We start from the raw sequence: 17,865 nt of genomic DNA on the forward strand, positions 1-17,865 counted from the left end.
AGCTGTCATTGATGTTAAAGGGGGGAATAGACGGTATTAAGAACTGGGGTATGTAAACTTTTGATCAGGGTCATTTGGGTAGTTTCTGTTGTCATTATGATTTAAAAAGAGTGAACACAGTTGTTTGACAATAAATGGCTTCACCCAACCACTAACCATGAGTGAAAGAAAATCTTATGAGTTATCATTCATATTCTCTGACAATTAGCCAGAAAATCACAAATTCTGCTAGGGTAAGTAAATTTATGAGCACAACTGTATATGGAAGCACATGTAAAACACAATACATGAACAAGACTGGACCACGAGCTGTGAGGGTGAGCAATCAGATCTGCTCGCCGTCACAGCTCACAAAAGAGCATCGAATACTGCCAATTGTGTCTACCCCCACTTACTAAGAACTTCCTCCTTTTTTTAAATAATTTTATCACTTTATTATCAATTTTTACATAAAACAGAATAAAATACACAGAATTGCAATGATACTGTGAAAGCTGAGAATTTTTTTTTCATACAGTATATAACATTTCCAACATATTATAATATTAATAATAATAATGGTAATCTGTGGGTTGTACAATGCCACATAGCGGTCAGCTTTATCTTGTATATGTATGGAATATTGTCCAAACTTCTTTTAAAAAAGAACTTGAATAGTATGTTTAGTTTATCTCCATAACGCAAGGGTGAAAAAGAATGAGAACTCCCCAATAAGGTATCAAATATTTGGCAAAGAACAGTTCTGTACAAAGTTTTTAATGCTACCAATTTTAGAGTGTCTTTCAGGTGTTTACAGTGTTGATTAAATTGACCTAGACTTTGTAGATCTGATCTACCAACACACCCATGATGTTGTGCCTGCAGCCACTCGTCCTGGAAGCACAGAGAATGACGCTTTGTTTGATCACTGTGCAGTAATAAATAAAGCCTGGAAAAATAAAGTCCAATCTGCATATAAACAGACACGTCCCCTCCATGCTGTCCTCCTGGAAAGGCAAGACACAACTTTTCAGGTCATAGATGTCTGTATTCCGTGTGTCAGAAGTGAGGGAGGCAGGGTCTCAGAGTATAGTCTTTGGAGTAGCAAATTCTAGTAAGAGCTGAAGGGCATCATTAATATCAGTGCTTTGCTGTTGGCTTGGATGTGCTCTAATCCACAAGAATAAGTTCAGGCTGCAAGAGGAAAAACAACAAAACAAGTCATACAGTGTATTAATACTACACTTCAAAATAAATGTGTAGTCTAGTACTGTTATACCTTTTATTCTTAATATTTTATTTGATATTTATGTGATATTATTTGATATTTCATGCCCATTAGGTATTTTCTTCAAAAAACTTGAAAAGGAATAGAATAATAGAAGAAACTTACATTCCAGAGAATATTGGCTCGGATTCAGTATGGGCTGCAAATTGCCAAAAATCGCAGATCAAAATTTTTGGCAATCTACACATGCGTGCACAGGACCACAGTTTAAGTAGTGAGTTGGGGTAGCAACGTTGCAAGGAGGGACAGTGATGGGTTGTCTGACTGTTGCAGGAGTGAGCGTTTTGTGGGAGCGGTCCGGACAAAGCAGGTGTGTCTGGACCAAAACCACTTTGACCCAAAATACGGCCTGTGGCTGACTTTGCATCTAGGCTGTGCAGCCAGGGGACAGCCAGTAGTGTGTGAGCACTTCCCTATGTAGTGATGCACTCGCACTTGAGCGTTGTGCTGCAAAATTTTGCAGACGCACCGCAGGGCATGACCTGGCCTATGGGGCAGCCTTGTCCTCTGCTGGGCAGCCCCATGCAGCCGGGAGTTTTGCAAAACCAACTCTGAATTAAGCCCATTATTTGGCTATTGCTTACATTTAGCTTACTGTATGTGGCAAATGCAATATACATTTTTTTATCAAATTTTCTAATGGCAGATGGGCTGATGATAAGTGGCTGGAATAGTTTTTGCTTAATAGACATATGATTGTATATCCCTGCAGAAAATCATCAAGAATGATATTATATAGCACAGATTCTTGCCTAGTAGCCTCATTAAAATGCCAGATGCTTAAAGTAGTGTAATATATGATGACAGTGTTTTAGTGTGCTACACACTTGAAGTATAGGATGGTTTCCTGAGACCACAGATTCAATAATATGGAAATAGGATGGTGCAGCCAGTGAGCAATGTAGACACTGAAGTAAATTTACTAAAGCTTCTAAAAATTTAAATAGCAACCAATAAGATTCAGTCTCTATTGCTTCCTAGAAAATTATATCAGGTTGCTATTGGCAACATCATCTCTATTCATTTCAGAAGCTTTAGTTAAGTTACACCAGTAATTGGGTGAATGCTACATATACCAAGGAAGGAGAGAGGGGAACTAATACTACCAGGACCTGATTAAAGGTTCCAGCTAATACACATGCTCTGTAGCTCCCCTTGTAATGCTGCTAAACACATGTGTATGGGCGCTCAGGTACTCACAACTCACACTGCCCATTGCATGTAATGAAGGTTATACAAATGTATAGATCTAATGCTTGTGGCATGGGAAGAAGACTGACTTTAGGCTGCCTGGCTAACACTATAGCACAATGCACAGTAATAGTTCCATCAGTAAGTTGCATTGGCACAGCCATCTGGCAGTCACTTTAAGAAATTTACTCCGCACAGTGCATTAGGGTGGTTGATAGCTAAGAAGCATGGACTGAATAAGGGCTTCATTTTATTCTTTGGATGTCATCTACAAAGCACCTTCCCAGTCCTGTGCCCTAGACTGCAGCCTAATCAGCATATTGGTTAATCAGGCACTGGCTACTACTCTGTGGTAATGATATTATGGAGGAAATGTAATAGGATGATGGATTCAGAAAGTGAGAGATTTGGTAAGAAATCTCCAGTTTTTTTAAAGTAGCAATCATTTACACTGCGAAACCGGTTTGATTTTAAAGTGTAAATGATTGCCGCTGTAAAAAATCTGGAGATTTCTTACCAAATCTCTCACTTTCTGAATCTCTCATCCTATTAAATCTCACCCATTGTGTCCTTGATTTACAGCACTTAAAATCTTTGTGTAGATTCAGGCCCAGAGTATACAATTTTTAATTGCTGTGTAAGGTGGAAATGCAGTACTATTTACACACTTATCTAAACGCCAAGGGTGTCAATTAATAGGATGCCATTTTTAGTAAGGTTCTGCAGTCGCACTTTTTCAAATTGCAAATTAAAAAAAAAAATCAATGCTTCAGGGCCAGATGTACTAAGCTTGAAAAGTGATAAAATGGAGAGTGATAATGTGCCAGTCAATCAGCTCCTTACTGCCATGTTACAGGGTGGGTTTGGAAAATGACAGATAGGAGCTGATTGGTTAGTCTCCATTTTATCACTTTTCAAGGCTTAGTACATCTCGCCCCTAATGAGATGCAAATTAGCGGCTGAAAAATGCGATATGGTGCAATTTTGAGTCATGAAAATGTACAGAGTTTACTCATGAAGATTTGTTTAGTCTCCAAATACATAGACATAGAAAGAAGCAGTGATAACCCCTTTATCCGGCTAAAACGTCATCGACAGCAGTTATTACTAGTTTATAAATTGACCTCTAAATAGGGATGGCCACACGGAGTACCTATATAGAATTGCCATTTAATACTAATAATATCAATCTTCTGCAGGATTATTTTTGTGTGCATGCAGCTGGAAAGTCAGAGCTTGTTATAACTGCGCAGTCAAACAAATGTAAAAATGTCAGGCATGAGCAGTGGATGAAGAGACGCTAGGGAGCAGGCGAGAAAGATATCCATTAGCATTATAAATTTAGAATTGATCCTGCTGATACATCACATCTCCAGGATCAACAATCACCATACAGTATATTGTCCATGAAAATGGATCTTTAGAATGAATGAGTATTGATGCGCATCCCTACCCTTAAATAAGTTAGAGCAGTGGTTCTCAAACTGTGAGTCCCCCCCATCTCAGCATGGGGTCACTACTCCATATTGCTGACCATCATCCTAATGTGTCTATGGAGGGTGGGACAGGTTAAAACTCATCAAGTAAACACCCACTGCCTACCTTTTCCTTTCCCCCCATCACCCTCTATCTCCCTGTCAAATAGACTAGCCACCACATGTGTGGCCAGTGAAGTGACCGCTATGGACTGCATCAGCTTCAGACTATAGAAGGCAACACTCTGCTTATCACAGCTCGGTCTGGCAGTCCCAGAGGGAGGAAGCATCTCCCCCTGGCACCACCAGTTATGCAGGTGGCTGCCAGTGCATCAGGCTCACGGATATGAACTGTGGTGGCGGGTTTTCCGGGGGGGGTATTTACACACAATTAAATGGTATATTTAAACTTAAGTCTGGAATGCCTGGAGCAATTTACACCAAACCTGGTACACACATGATTTACTGGGCTGCTAGGGGTGTCCAACCCCACTGTATTGAAAAAAATACAGTGGGGTAGGACACCCCTAGCAGCCCAGTGGGGGCCCCAGGGCCCCAAAAAGTGGTCAACCCACTATACAAAGGCATAAGTGCATAAAATAGAGAGGATAATCTGACATTGGGCACAGATTAGGTTCACTGCTAGTTAGAACCCCAATCCCAACCCTGCCGGGGGCACAAAAAGGGGTCCGGTCACTACACAAAGTGGGTCAGGGAAACAACATATGGCAAAGATGCATACCATAAAGGGGGTAGAGGACATGGAGCTTAAGGAAAAAAAATAATTGTGCTCAAATCCGGCAGCCCAGCACAGACAGGTGTATGCCAGTCACACCATGGGCAAGTTGAGCGGTTAAGCTTAAAACAAAAGATGGATAGAGTTTACGAAATGCTAACTGCACAAGAAATTCTGGTCAACAACTGTTACCTCAGCTAGTTCAGATGGAGCCTTCTTCAACTAGCCTTCTCTGGAGAGCCATTGCTCACCAAGTCTTATTATCAACTTATTCTAAGATGCAATACAATACACAGAACAAATACAGTAGGTGATTAGCATAGGACAGTGATGGCTAACCTTTTCAGCTTGGTGTGTCGAAGCTCGTAAAAAGTAGCCTTCCTCAAGTCGCGTGTCACTTCAAGAAATATCAATAATTTGATGATATTTGCAGCCATTATACATATGCCACACATGTGATGCCCATTATACATATGCCACACACCGTGATGCCCATTATACATATGCCACACACAGTGATGCTTCATTATACATATGCCACACACCGTGATGCCCATTATACATATGCCACACACTGCGGTGCCCATTGTAAATATGAAAGTCAATGTGAAAGAATATAATTTAAGAAGGCTGCACTAATACAGTGTCTGTCAAAAAGGCAGCTACAATACCAGTGTCAATACAAGCACTTAATAGTGTGGTGTTCGGAGCCTGCAGAGTTTTCAACAGAGCCCATGTGTGGGAAAGGTGTCTCAGCAGCAGGAGGCGGGTCTGTAGTCCCCAGCACAGGCCTGACTACAGAAGCCGGGGTAGACTATAGTGAATGGGAGCTCTCCCTCCAGTGGACAGGGGACGTCCCCCTCTGTCCTCTTCCAGTTGGTGGCGCAGCATGCGTGCTTGCTTAGCCGGTTCACTTGCGCACTTCCGGGTTTTCCTCTACGCAAACCGGTTGGTGAGACACGCATGTCACTCAAAGTGCCTTGGCGTGTCACAAGTGATACGCATGTCATAATTTAGCCATCACGGGCATAGGATTAAGTCTGACAGCTCTAGTTTACTTAATTCTATTAAAGTGCTAGATGAGGATGGCTCTACCTGTACAGTACATAAACAAATGCACACGCACGCACGCACACACACACACACACACACACACACACACACACACACACACACACACACACACTGTATATATACAATTTGAGCCAAATTATAACACTTATTGGCTGTGCTTTTTCTTCACAATATGCATCACTCTGCTATACTATCAATTCCTTCACAAAAAATATGAATCTTAAGTACCTAATCACTATAAGCACCTGCTCTCTTTGCCATAGCAATTGAGCCCCTGGCTTGCCTTAATATGATTGTGATAGTTTTGACTATTATGCAGAATGTCTGTAGGAGTTGAATGTGGATACTGAATAAAATGGAAGTAGGGCCTGAGACGGATGTTGGAACCCAGTGGGAGTGTTGTAGGTAGTGTCATCACTAGGGGTTTGTGTGGCGCACACAGATGTCACCCACAAAGGGGTGACACCAAAGTACTGTCTCCTGCTTAGTGACAGGGGCCAGTACTATATTATAACAATACGTCTACTGTACTGTCAGTGTGTAGAAGTGGAGTACATAAGTAAGCAAAAGAAGAAAACGGTAACTTACAGTTCAGGACAGTATTGAACAAGTACTATAAGTATTAGGGTGGTGTAAAACCAAAAGATTAGATGTTGTTGAAGGAAGTATGGCAATGGTTAAGTAAGAGAAATAAGTGCACATGACAAGAGGGCCCTGCTCATGAGAGTTTACATTCTAATTAGGGGGGCAGACAGGGGTGACACAGATGGGGTTCCTGGTTTTATTTAAAGTGGAAGTGATACACTAAAATTGCAGGTCATGTGTAAGAAGCTTCAATGCCACATAGGTAACCCAATGTTTTTCTCTGGCTATGGAGAATATATACACTATCTCTAATAAACAAGACTAAAACATTGAGATAAACTTTATGACTGCATGTCTCTGATCGTTTCTGTCATCATGTAACAACACAACAGTACGACCAGTGTGAGATTGCATCTTATTTTAGAACCTGTAAATGCTAATCAGAGATGTCACAGACAGTGTTTACACCCTTTCCTAGCAGTTCCATGCTCAATATGTAATACAGTAATATGTTTGAGTTTTTGATATAGAATGTGTGTGTATATTTTATGTATTTTGTACGTGTTGCTTTACCTGTGTAACAGCGATTACAGTAAATGAGTTTAAACTAAAACTAGATAAATTATTAAGGTCCATACACACTGGGCGACTATGCCCAGCATGTACCGACAGCGATGATCGCATTCATTCCCCTGCCCGGCGCCTACGTTTGGGGGAGAATGGCTTTGCATAGCACAGTGGTATGCAAAGCTGTCCTCAAAGCCGCTCATCTGCTGGTATAACCAGTCGCCCAGTGTGTATGGACCTTACGATGCGGGAGCGCACAGCAGCACTCACCGCCGGTGCATACACACTGGGCGGTTTTGAGCTAAAAGCCACTGAAATCTGCTGTTTTGAGCGACTTTCAGCTCAAAGTAAATCAGTGTGTATGGGCCTTAAGTTTTAGTTTAAAGGGAATCATATAGTCATGACTTAGACTAGTTAAATAGGTTGAACTCAATGGACTGACATCTATAACTATGTTACTATGTATTAGTGAGCACTTTGTGGCATATAAAGGAACAACAGGAGCTCTGTGGTGCATAGCCTTGCATAAGGGGCTCTGGGGTATGTAGAATGGCTAGAGGGGTTTCTAGGCTGTATATAAGGGCATATATACCAGAGCTTTGCAAGGACTGTAAGACATGGTTATGGTATAAATCATACACTGACTCGTGATAGACAGTCATATGGTCGACCACTAATGGTCGACAGTCACAAGGTCGATAGGGTCAAAAGGTCGACAGGGTCTAAAGGGTCAAAGCAGGCTTTGAATTGAAAAAGCCGCCCTGAGAGCGGCAAAATGCGTTTTTGAGGACCCCTACCATCTGAGGCTGAGGACCGGAGAGACCTGCAAGTTGCGTGTGACATCTGCAATCTCCAAATTGTCATTTCACCATGGCCCCGGCAGTACAGTTGGTGGACTGGCGGAGTGTGCACACACCGCCCAGTCCCGCAGCCATCCTTGCATTGGGAGTGTACCGAGAGCTCTCACTTCACCAAAGGACGTAGCCGCTGTGACCCGCTAACTCCAGCCTGCACTCGGCCCGCTGACTGGTGCTGTAGCGTGGAGGTGGACAGGCGCCGCAAGGTGTCAGCGGTCGACCCGCTGGATTACAAACACCGCTGACGGAGTGATACCATCTAAGAAAGTCAGTGAGTACTACATCTGTGCACGTTGGCATACACCCCCCCCCCCCCCCCCCCCCTGTTCTGGCCTAGATCCATTAACGGAGTACCAAAAGTTGCCACATCACTCCGTAAAGGGGCTCACAGACAAAAATGACACATTCAGCATAACTCACTGTGAGTTCTCAAGTAATCCCCTTGCTAACTGTCGGGACACCTAGCTCGCATCTGGGACCGACAGCAAGCTGCTGTAACAATTGTGGAAACTTGTTGCATATCCTGAGACCAGTAATTGTAATGATTAAGGCTGCTTAAATTCAAGTGTTTATTGTTGTGGGATACACATGTACCCCCACACATATTTTTTAGCTTGCATGCATGCAATCCATTGATTTTATCTTTTATTGTTTATTGTAAGTGGTTATTAAATTGTCTTTTTTGAGTGTACAAACGGCGCCTAGTGGTTCTTTTTCCTGTGTTTGTTCTATCTTGATGGCGGCATCCCTCTACCACAGGGCAGCCATTTGTTCACGTCACACAACATCCAGTCCCTAGCGCTCAAACTTTGTCTTTTTATCGCTGATCTACGTCACACATCTGGTTACTCTCACTCCAGCCTACAGCACTCCTGCTCTCACATATTAACAATTTGGAAGTCACCAATAACCTGTTAAATATTAAAAAAATATCTCTTTAGAAAAGTTTACCCTACTGTCACTTTAACTAAAAATACTCGCTATCCTACTTCCACTCTAATGCTGGAATGATACAGTATATTGGACATTCTATCAAATACATGTTATATTGTTTGCGGGTTACCAGAATTGTACACATTTCACACAGACATTTGCGTTGGCCTTGAAGCTCAGCGTTTGCCCAATATATCTTCAGTTATATGGGCGCATCTGGCTGTGTGCACGGGTGACCTGCTGACCGACCATGCACTTTCTGCAAGGACTGACCGTGTCTGACATCTTAACTGGGCAAGCAAATTCATAGGAACCCCCCCATTTGTGATGTCAGCACAGACACATTTAGCAGCCTATATGGTATTTGTACATGCTCAATTGACAGATGTGGTGGACTGCAGACAAGTTGGGTAAGTGTGGGGTATATCTACAAAGCAGTCAACAGAGTGGAGGAGTGTGGTAGCAAAGAAACGGCACATGAAAACCAGCTGCTCCCTATAATTTTATATCATGCACTTGAAAAATGTTACTGCAAAGCTGCTTGGTTGCCATTGGCAACTTCTCCACTCTTTTCACTGCTTCATACATCTCCCCCTGTGTACTTAGCATCCTCAGTATACACTTGCTTCAGACTGCAAGCTATCACATGAGCTTTCAAACATGCCTGTATGTTGTGTACCTTGTATGTCCACATTTTACGTATGTCTTTGTTTTATCTACAGTATGAACATTTTCCCTACGGTCTTACACATTGCAAAGCACTCTGGTGCCTTAAAAAAAAAAAACAATAATAAAAGTTACAAAACAAATAAAAGAAAAACCTTAATAGAGCAGGGATACATAAATTGTAAAACTGTATCCTCAGATTGATGCATAGGATATCTATCTATCTATCTATCTATCTATATATATATATATATATATATATATATACACACACACATACACACAGATATATATATATATATATATATATATATATATATACAGGTATATAGAGAGAGAAAGAAAGAGAGAGAGAGAGAGAGAGAGAGGAGGGTGCAGTCACTCAGAGCTTAAGTGCTGGGAAGGATATGCTGGCTCCGGTGCTTCTAACAAAAGAGGTTGAATCCTCTGAAGTATATGCAAGATGAAGAAATGTCGTGGGATTGCAAGCAATGAAATGTTGGGACCAAACTTTAATCTGTGGTCAACGTTTCGGGGCCTTAATGACAGTTACTGTAATTGTCCTGACGACGGGGCGTTAAGGCCCTGAAACGTTGACGACCACGGATTAAAGTTTGGTCCCAACATTTCATTGCTTTCAAGCCTCCGAGTGCCATTTCTTCATAATGCAGCATAATGCAGCCTTTCCCTGTAGGAGAAGGAGTTTCCCTAGAGAAAAATGTATGTGCCATTCTCTAGAGAAACTTTTGTCTATCTTCAGTATTGGCAAACGTTGGAAACTCTAACACAGGGAAGGAATCCCAGTTTTTAAACTCACAAAGGATTGATTTTACCAGTTGGTTTATGCATACACTTCTTGAAAGATAAGAATACTGGATATCCAATAATACCTTAAAGACAGAACTCAAGAAACACTTGTGAAAGAAGGGACCACTATCCCTCAAGAAATGTCAGGAGATCTTATCTCCGTTATTTAAGATGAATCACTATGCTCCCCTGATGAAGTCGTTATAGATGAAAAGCGCTTGGACTATTGTACATGTTTTATCTATGACAACAAGATCAACCAAATAAACAAGATATTGGATGAACTGTATCTATTTGCTTCACTAGAAAGTGGATCATTAAGTTTATGGACATTATCCAGAAATTATAGGTGCCACACCACTATTGTTATATCTATATATATATATATCTATATCTATATATATATATCTATATCTATATATAGTGTTCATTCTAGCACCTGCTATATTTGAAAACCCATGCAGTTCCTCTTACCCTGCATGGGGTGTCGGTGTCTGCTGTAGTGCTTCTAGCACAGTGTGGTCTGTATATCAGCACTGATATGCAAACCAGACCTGTGCTAGAAACCCCACAGCAGACAGCGACACCCCAGACAGGGAACAGGAACTGCATCAGTTTTCTAAGATGGCGGGTGCACCGCACCTGACTCCAACTAAGGAGTGCTGCTCCGACTTGTCGCCTATATATATATATATATATATATATATAATTTTTTTTTTTTTGATAGACCCGGCACTGTGAAGAATGGTCTGGTGCCCCACATCCACTAATCAATATAGAGGAGAAATAAATATGTGCAAAGGGCGGCACTCAGGACAGCTTGTAAAAAAGATTACAGGACACGATACTCCGTTTGTCAACATTTCATTTCTCTTACAAGTTATCCTGACGAAATTTCTTGTAAGATAAATGAAACGTTGACAAACGGAGTATCGTGTCCTGTAATCATTTTTACAAGCTGTCCTTAGTGCCGCACTTTGCACATATATATATATATATATATATATAAGGGGCTCTGCAATCACTAAATTAACTGATATTAATAAATAGTGGAGATTTAGTTCATGAACGGGACCCCGCTTCTCTGCAGGTCCTAACATTATTGCTCAAAATGGTTACAACACACATAGCTATCTATCACATTAATGTTTGATTCCAGGCATGCTATCTGGTCTAGTGCTCACAGCAGATTATGCTTTTAAAGGTGAGCAGTTACCAACACACCTGTCACTAATCATCTAGGGAAATGGTTAACAGAAGCTACTGTATGCATGCATTGATTAATTCATGAACTAAATCTCCACTATTTATTAATATCAGTTAATTTAGTGAGTGCAGAGCCCCTATAATTTCTGTTTAAACAATGTGGACAAAAGCAATAGGGTACCCTAAAACTAGGAAAGGTGAATGCCGATGTTTAGTGTATATATATATATATAGATAGATAGATAGATAGATAGATAGGATAGATGTTTATTTGATAATGGTGATCCTATTAAAACATTACTTATGTAAAACAATCATGTCACGAGATGTTACATTAAAAGGCTATAATTTCATACTGTTTCCCTAAAACCCACGAGCCACATTCGATATTCTTAAAAATGTCCTACAGTATATGATATTGTTTCACTAAACACTTGTCTTGTATTTTTGGATTTTTGATGTCTAGCACATCTATTTTGCAACCATTATGTAAAGGTGGCAGAATAATATATATACATACATTTGATATATTAAGGCATAAATGGTTGGTGTTGCAAAATGTCAAGAAGGCTGGTCATGCTGTGGGGATAGTGGTCTCTGCAGGGTTCCAAGACTTGATTTCTTTTCACCAGCCTCTTGTTTACAAACTCGATGGCTAAAGCTCTTTTTGTTATTTTGCTCATAATTTCACAATCGAAAATCTACTTCTGAAAAAAACATCAAAAACAAGTATAAATGTTAATCTAATATAAAGTCAATATAAGTTATAGAAGAGATGTACAGTAATATGCAGTGGTGGCTCCAGAGGTTTGGCTGCAGCACAGTCCAAAATTCACACAGAGGAGCCACACCAACTGACAGTGAGTCAGTTTGCAATGGCAGTTGGTGGGGCTCTCCTATTTGAATTTTGAACTGTGCTGCAGCCCAACCTCTGGAGCTGCAACTGGTAATATGTTATCTAGACTGACATGTGCCATATTCTATTTAATCTCATATTGAAAAATATGTAAGATATAAAATTTTAAGTGAGCGAATGTTATTTACTGCCATGTTCTTTACACTTCTTGAAGCACCAATACTTTTCCATAGCTCTATAGTCTCCCAACCTTGGTCAACATCATAGAGGAGTAAGAGCAATATACTGTACCAGTGGCAATATCAGAATCGCCACTATGCGTATTCACATCCTCAAATGTAACCTACTGTCTCCCTGCTAGCAGTGAGGGGCTATTCTCAGGACTATGAGAACCAGCAAACAGTGTATTGTAAGAAATACTATGCAATACATATTATATACAGGAAGCAGCGATGTAGCTAGGTGCCATGGTGCCCGGAGCAAGGACATATTTCGCGCCCCCCCCCCCCCCATCTCCAGGTAATGAATTGGGGGCGTGGCTAACATGTGTTGGCATGTTACATTTGAAATATATAAGACACTGTAACGGAATATGCTGCACTATATAAGACACTAACGGAATCTGCTGCACTATTGTAACGCAATCTACTGCGCTATATAAGACACTGTAACGGAATCTGCTGCGCTATATAAGACACTGTAAAGGAATCTGCTGCTCTATATAAGACACTGTAACGGAATCTGCTGCGCTATATAAGATGCTGTAACGGAATCTGCTGCATATATAAGAACCTGTAACGCAATCTACTGCGCTATATAAGATGATGTAACGGAATCTGCTGCATATATAAGAACCTGTAACGGAATCTGCTGTGCTATATAAGACACTGTAACGGAATCTGCTGCGCTATATAAGACACTGTAATGGAATCTGCTGCACTATATAAGACACTGTAACGGAATCTGCTGCGCTATATAAGACACTGTAACGGAATCTGCTGTGCTATATAAGACACTGTAACGTCTAGGCAGATGATAACACCACCACATTATCCTGTGTCTCTTACTTCTGTATTTGGGGGAATGCTTACTTTAATTAAGGGACAGAGCTTTGTAGCTTCCTCCCCTCACTCCCCCTCCTCCCTCCCATCTGTGTGCACTCATCAGCGGCAATAACGAGGGTCAGCTGATGTGTGTGCACAAGTCAAAGGTTAAAGTTAATACTTTACAGTACAGGAGGGAGAAGCTGGATGTCCGAGCTGGCAGGTGAGAAGTGCCAGACGCGAGCTGCTTCCCCGGGACTGTGAGCCTCTGATCCTCTGTTTGCAGCCCCGGAGAACACAAGCAGCCTGCACCAGCGTCATGCCTGTGTCTGTGCTGTGCTCGGACCTGCAGCCCTGTCTGACCTCTCAAGCAGCGTCCAGCACCAGACATCAGGCTGTAGGTACGCTGAGTGACAGGAACAGCAGCTAGGGGCCGGGCAAGGCAGCCGCCGGCACACGCCTCCCGCCATTAGTGTAGTATGATACTTGCAGGGGATCATTTGCGGAGGGGGGGGGGGGTGGGCCGGCGGCACCATTCCAGCAATCGGCGCCCGGAACATGAGCTTGTACACAGAAATCGGTTTGTATAATTTCTGTTATTATTCTGTAATTATTATTGCAGTTGTTTTACTATATAACATGCTCTCCTCCATGCTCATCGGACAGTATGGATGGTGTAATGGCTAGCATTATATGCCTCACAACACTGAGGTCATGGGTTTCCCACCATGGCTCTAACTGCAGAGTTTGTATATTCTCCCCGTACTTGCGTGGGTTTCCTCCCACAATCCAAAAATATACTGGTAGGCTAATTGTCATAAACGTACCTAATATTTTGATCATTAAGAGACTTGGGGCAGGATGCTCTAACCCAGAAATGCAGTAAAAACCCGTTATCCTTTTTTTTTACCGCATTTCTATATTCTCTAACCCCCCCCCCCCCCCCCGCAGTGTCAGCGCTGCAGAGGGAATCGCCAGAAAAGCTGGCAATTCCCTGCAGACACCTATGGGCTTCTTACCGCATTGCTGTGTGAGGGATCCGTCATTGATCCCTCCCAGCATGCCCTGCGGGCGGCTCTGGCGCTCTGCGCATGCACAGATGGACTCCCATGTCTCAGACCCGGAAGTCCAGCGCCATTGCCGCATTGCAATTGACAGCTCTTATTGTAAGAGCTGTCCCTTGCGGTAATGATCGCATATGTTAGAGCATAAGCGATCATTAACTAAGCGAAGCCCGGCCGAGGGGGGCTGCGGATGTTAGAACATCCCGCCCCTAGTCATCATTTAAAGAAAAATTTACTAAAAAATACCTTCTACACATCAAATGGGTTTGTAATCCTTTTTAAACAAAGATCCACTTGCCAGTAGTTATGAATTATTGTTTAAAAAGCTTTTTCTTACCACCTAGAGGAAGTCATACTGACGAAATGCGTTGGGTGTCGATTTCTACATTTGTGGTATGTACATTTTTATCAAATGGATTGAGAATGAGTACATTTTTATTGTTTTTATGTTTCCAGGTTTCCTAATGAAGAAGAGGTTAGGGCTCCACTGGTACCCTTCGCTATTGTTTCCGTGCCTTTTGAAAAAATTGGCATGGATCTGATAAGGCCAGTGGAAAAATCCACTCAAGGGCACCGATACATACTAGTGATAGTGGATTATGCCAACAGAAGGCCATACCTCTGCGTAATATGAAATCTGGCACTATTGCCAGAGAGCTACTAACCCTGTATACTGCCTGGGAATACTGAGGTCTAATAATAGAAGGTCTAAACGGACCAAGGTACCCCTTTGGTTTCCAAACTTATGAAGGATTTGTTGAATGTAGACAGGATGACCATCTCAGTGTAAAATCCCTTACAAATGTTACTCTCCACTCCAATCTATAGTCAATGCTGCAGCCCAACTAATCTTCCTCACCAAATGCACTACATCTCCTGCAGCCATTCATTGGCTTCCCTTCCCTTTCAGAATCCAATTTGAACTTTGCACACTCACTTACAAAGCCCTCATCCACCCCCTCTCACTTACATCTCTGACCTTATCTCCCTTTACACTTCCATACATCCTCTTTGCTCCGTTAATGCATGGTATATTTCTTGCCTACTGATTATTGCCTCCCACTCTCCCACACATTCAAGATTTTTCATGTGCTGCTTCCTATCTCTGGAATTCTCTACCTCTCATCAGGCTCTCCACCTCTCTACAAAATTCAAACAGGCTCTACAGACTCACTTCTTCACTAAACCCAACCAAATATCATCCTAACCCTGTCTTGCATGCGCACTGCTTACCCCATCTGTGTTACCTCTGTCTACGCCTCTACTTAAGAATGTAAGCAGGGCCGGCGCTACCCACTCAGCAGCTCCTGCAGAGCAGGAAGGCGCCATGCTGAAAAGGTGCTGTCTCCCTCCCTGCTCTGCTAAAGCTGCCTCAGCCCTCACTGTCACTGCCTCCTGCACGCCGCTCGCAGCGCCTGTCTGACAGTAGGCAGCAGTATGGAAAGGCTGAGCAGCTCCCTGCACCACGCACACACTGTCCTCCTCCTGCGACCTGCAACCTCTTCCTCACCAACACTTGCACTGAGGCATGTAGCGCTGTCTGTGAATGCCTGGATGACATGTCATGTCCGGATCCTCCCCCTACCCATTGCTCCCTGTGCCTGTCAGCTGTCAATCAAATGACTAACAGGCAGTGCTGCCCCCCCCCCTTCCCTCTTCTCAGTGTGCTGTGCCAGTGCCACTGCCAGTCCTCAACACTCTGCCCCCTCTATCTCCTCCTCTCCCCTCCTTTCCCCCTCAGTCACGAGAGGGGTGTAATGTGCAGCACATACTTTTTGTACTGCTTTCGGATCGCATTGCACACACATTGCATGCATGCCGTGCGATGTGATCTAGCCCATAACGTATGCGATTCTCGCAGCGTGTATGGGCACCTTTAGTGCCTGCAACATTTTGCGGACAGAGCACTGAGATTGTGTATGCATACATGTACATGCACCTAAGATCCTCCATAGGATCGCATGTTGCATATACTCCTACAATCGGGCTGCAGCTTGTTGCAATGGCAATGTGAAAGGGTGCAAAATATATGGTTTGCAGGAGGGCGCTGGAGACCCTAGCACTGGCGCTGAATGTAAGCCCTCACAAACAGGGCTTTGTTACCTCAAGTTCTTTTCTTTCTCTAAGTTCAACCATCATCAATGGCAACAAATCCTGCGGTGTTCTGCCATCATGATACTTATTTTAGTGGCGTCTGCTGATGCAACTATGTTTATGTACCCTGTACTTGTCATCTATTGTATTCAACTGTAATAGGTTGTACACTACACAGTCTATTTTTCTATTCAAGTTTGCTTATACTGTATAGTCAAAATTTAAGCAAAATCGAATTAAAATGGAATGGTTGTCATTCAATGCCGATTCGCACTCCTGTTTAGTCTATATCGAATAGAAAAATGGACTGTGTAGGCAAGACTATATAGCACATATTTGTACTATATCTCTACTATATAGTTATAGTAAAGATCTGTACTGTATAGTCAAAATCGAATGCGTTTTGCTTGCCGTGCGACTCAAACCCTATTGATCGAATAGGGATCTAATCAGTAGGACATTCGCACCCTGTGTACACCCCTTAAGTTACTGTTTCCTGTTTTACTTATTCATTTACATTCTCTGTAATTAACTTGTGGTGCCAAATAAATAAATAAATATATAAATGAAGATAATAATAATACGATCCGGCAAAAATCACAATAAAAGTGCATTTTTTCGGGAGAAAATAGACAGTGGCTACTAGGATAGTAGACTTTACACAGTGCACATTGCTGGTATTTTTATTTTAGTAGCAGGATTGTGTGTTGCTTTATTTGCAAAATGCAGGTTATTTAAATAGGACCATTTGAAATATAAAACTGGTGTCTCGTGTGATGTTGGAAAATGGCACGTGTTTGCTCTTGGTGTGCCATGCTAGAAAGTGAGGAGACTTACATTTTAAATATTGGCAAATACAGTATGCGTTATTCAAATAAGGTTTTGTGAAAGCATGGAGTCAAAGTAAAATACATTATTATCTGGCATTTGTGGAAGTCCAAAAGTCCCCAAATCCCACATTTAGGAGAGTTATGCAAAATTGTTGTGGTCCAACAGTGAAAAATAAACACAGGTTTATTAGGAGTTCTCCCAGTTATCCCATGGCTCAGTTTTAAAAAACTTTTGTCAACACATAGAAATTTGATATTGCTGATATAGGTTACAGGACAGGAATCTCAGAACCATCAACATTGCCAAATCAGCGATATAAAGAAACACAGCACCTAGAACATTATACAGTGATTACATCTGCCAATATCATCTATACACCATTCAATCAAAAACTAAAAATGTAGCTGTTCCCTTCTCCGCCATTGGTTCCCTGTTAAGAAAACAAAGTATAGTAGGGATGGCTTTAGTGACAGGCGGACAATGAAACTGTAGTGGGTAGGGATCTGCTTTACTGTAACCGCTGCTTTGGCTTCAGCCATGTTTAGCTAAGTTGGTAGGGTAGGACTAATGTATGACAAATGTTGAGGGATTGGGAGATGCAGAAAGAAAGGCA

General features: G+C 42.0%; 1 protein-coding gene across 3 annotated transcripts in view; it reads right to left on the reverse strand.

Annotated features, from left to right (window-relative positions):
• Positions 1 to 440: 440 nt before the first annotated feature.
• The window catches only part of TRIO (trio Rho guanine nucleotide exchange factor), a 270,904-nt gene continuing 253,479 nt past the window's right edge, over positions 441 to 17,865 (reverse strand). The window contains exon 53 of one of the 3 annotated variants that reach the window (XR_014474954.1): positions 441 to 1,173. Coding sequence is in view for 2 of the 3 variants with exons in the window: in XM_083188251.1 (XP_083044377.1) it covers positions 12,052 to 12,071 (20 nt within the window). In the remaining variant the exon portion in view is untranslated. Of the gene's footprint in view, positions 1,174 to 11,901; positions 12,072 to 17,865 lie in introns of those variants that run through there. The other 2 variants (XM_083188252.1, XM_083188251.1) reach the window with 2 other exon arrangements.

This window comes from Crinia signifera, chromosome 5, assembly GCF_055691185.1.
Source record: "Crinia signifera chromosome 5, ASM5569118v1, whole genome shotgun sequence".
Classification (NCBI taxonomy): Eukaryota; Metazoa; Chordata; class Amphibia; order Anura; family Myobatrachidae; genus Crinia; species Crinia signifera.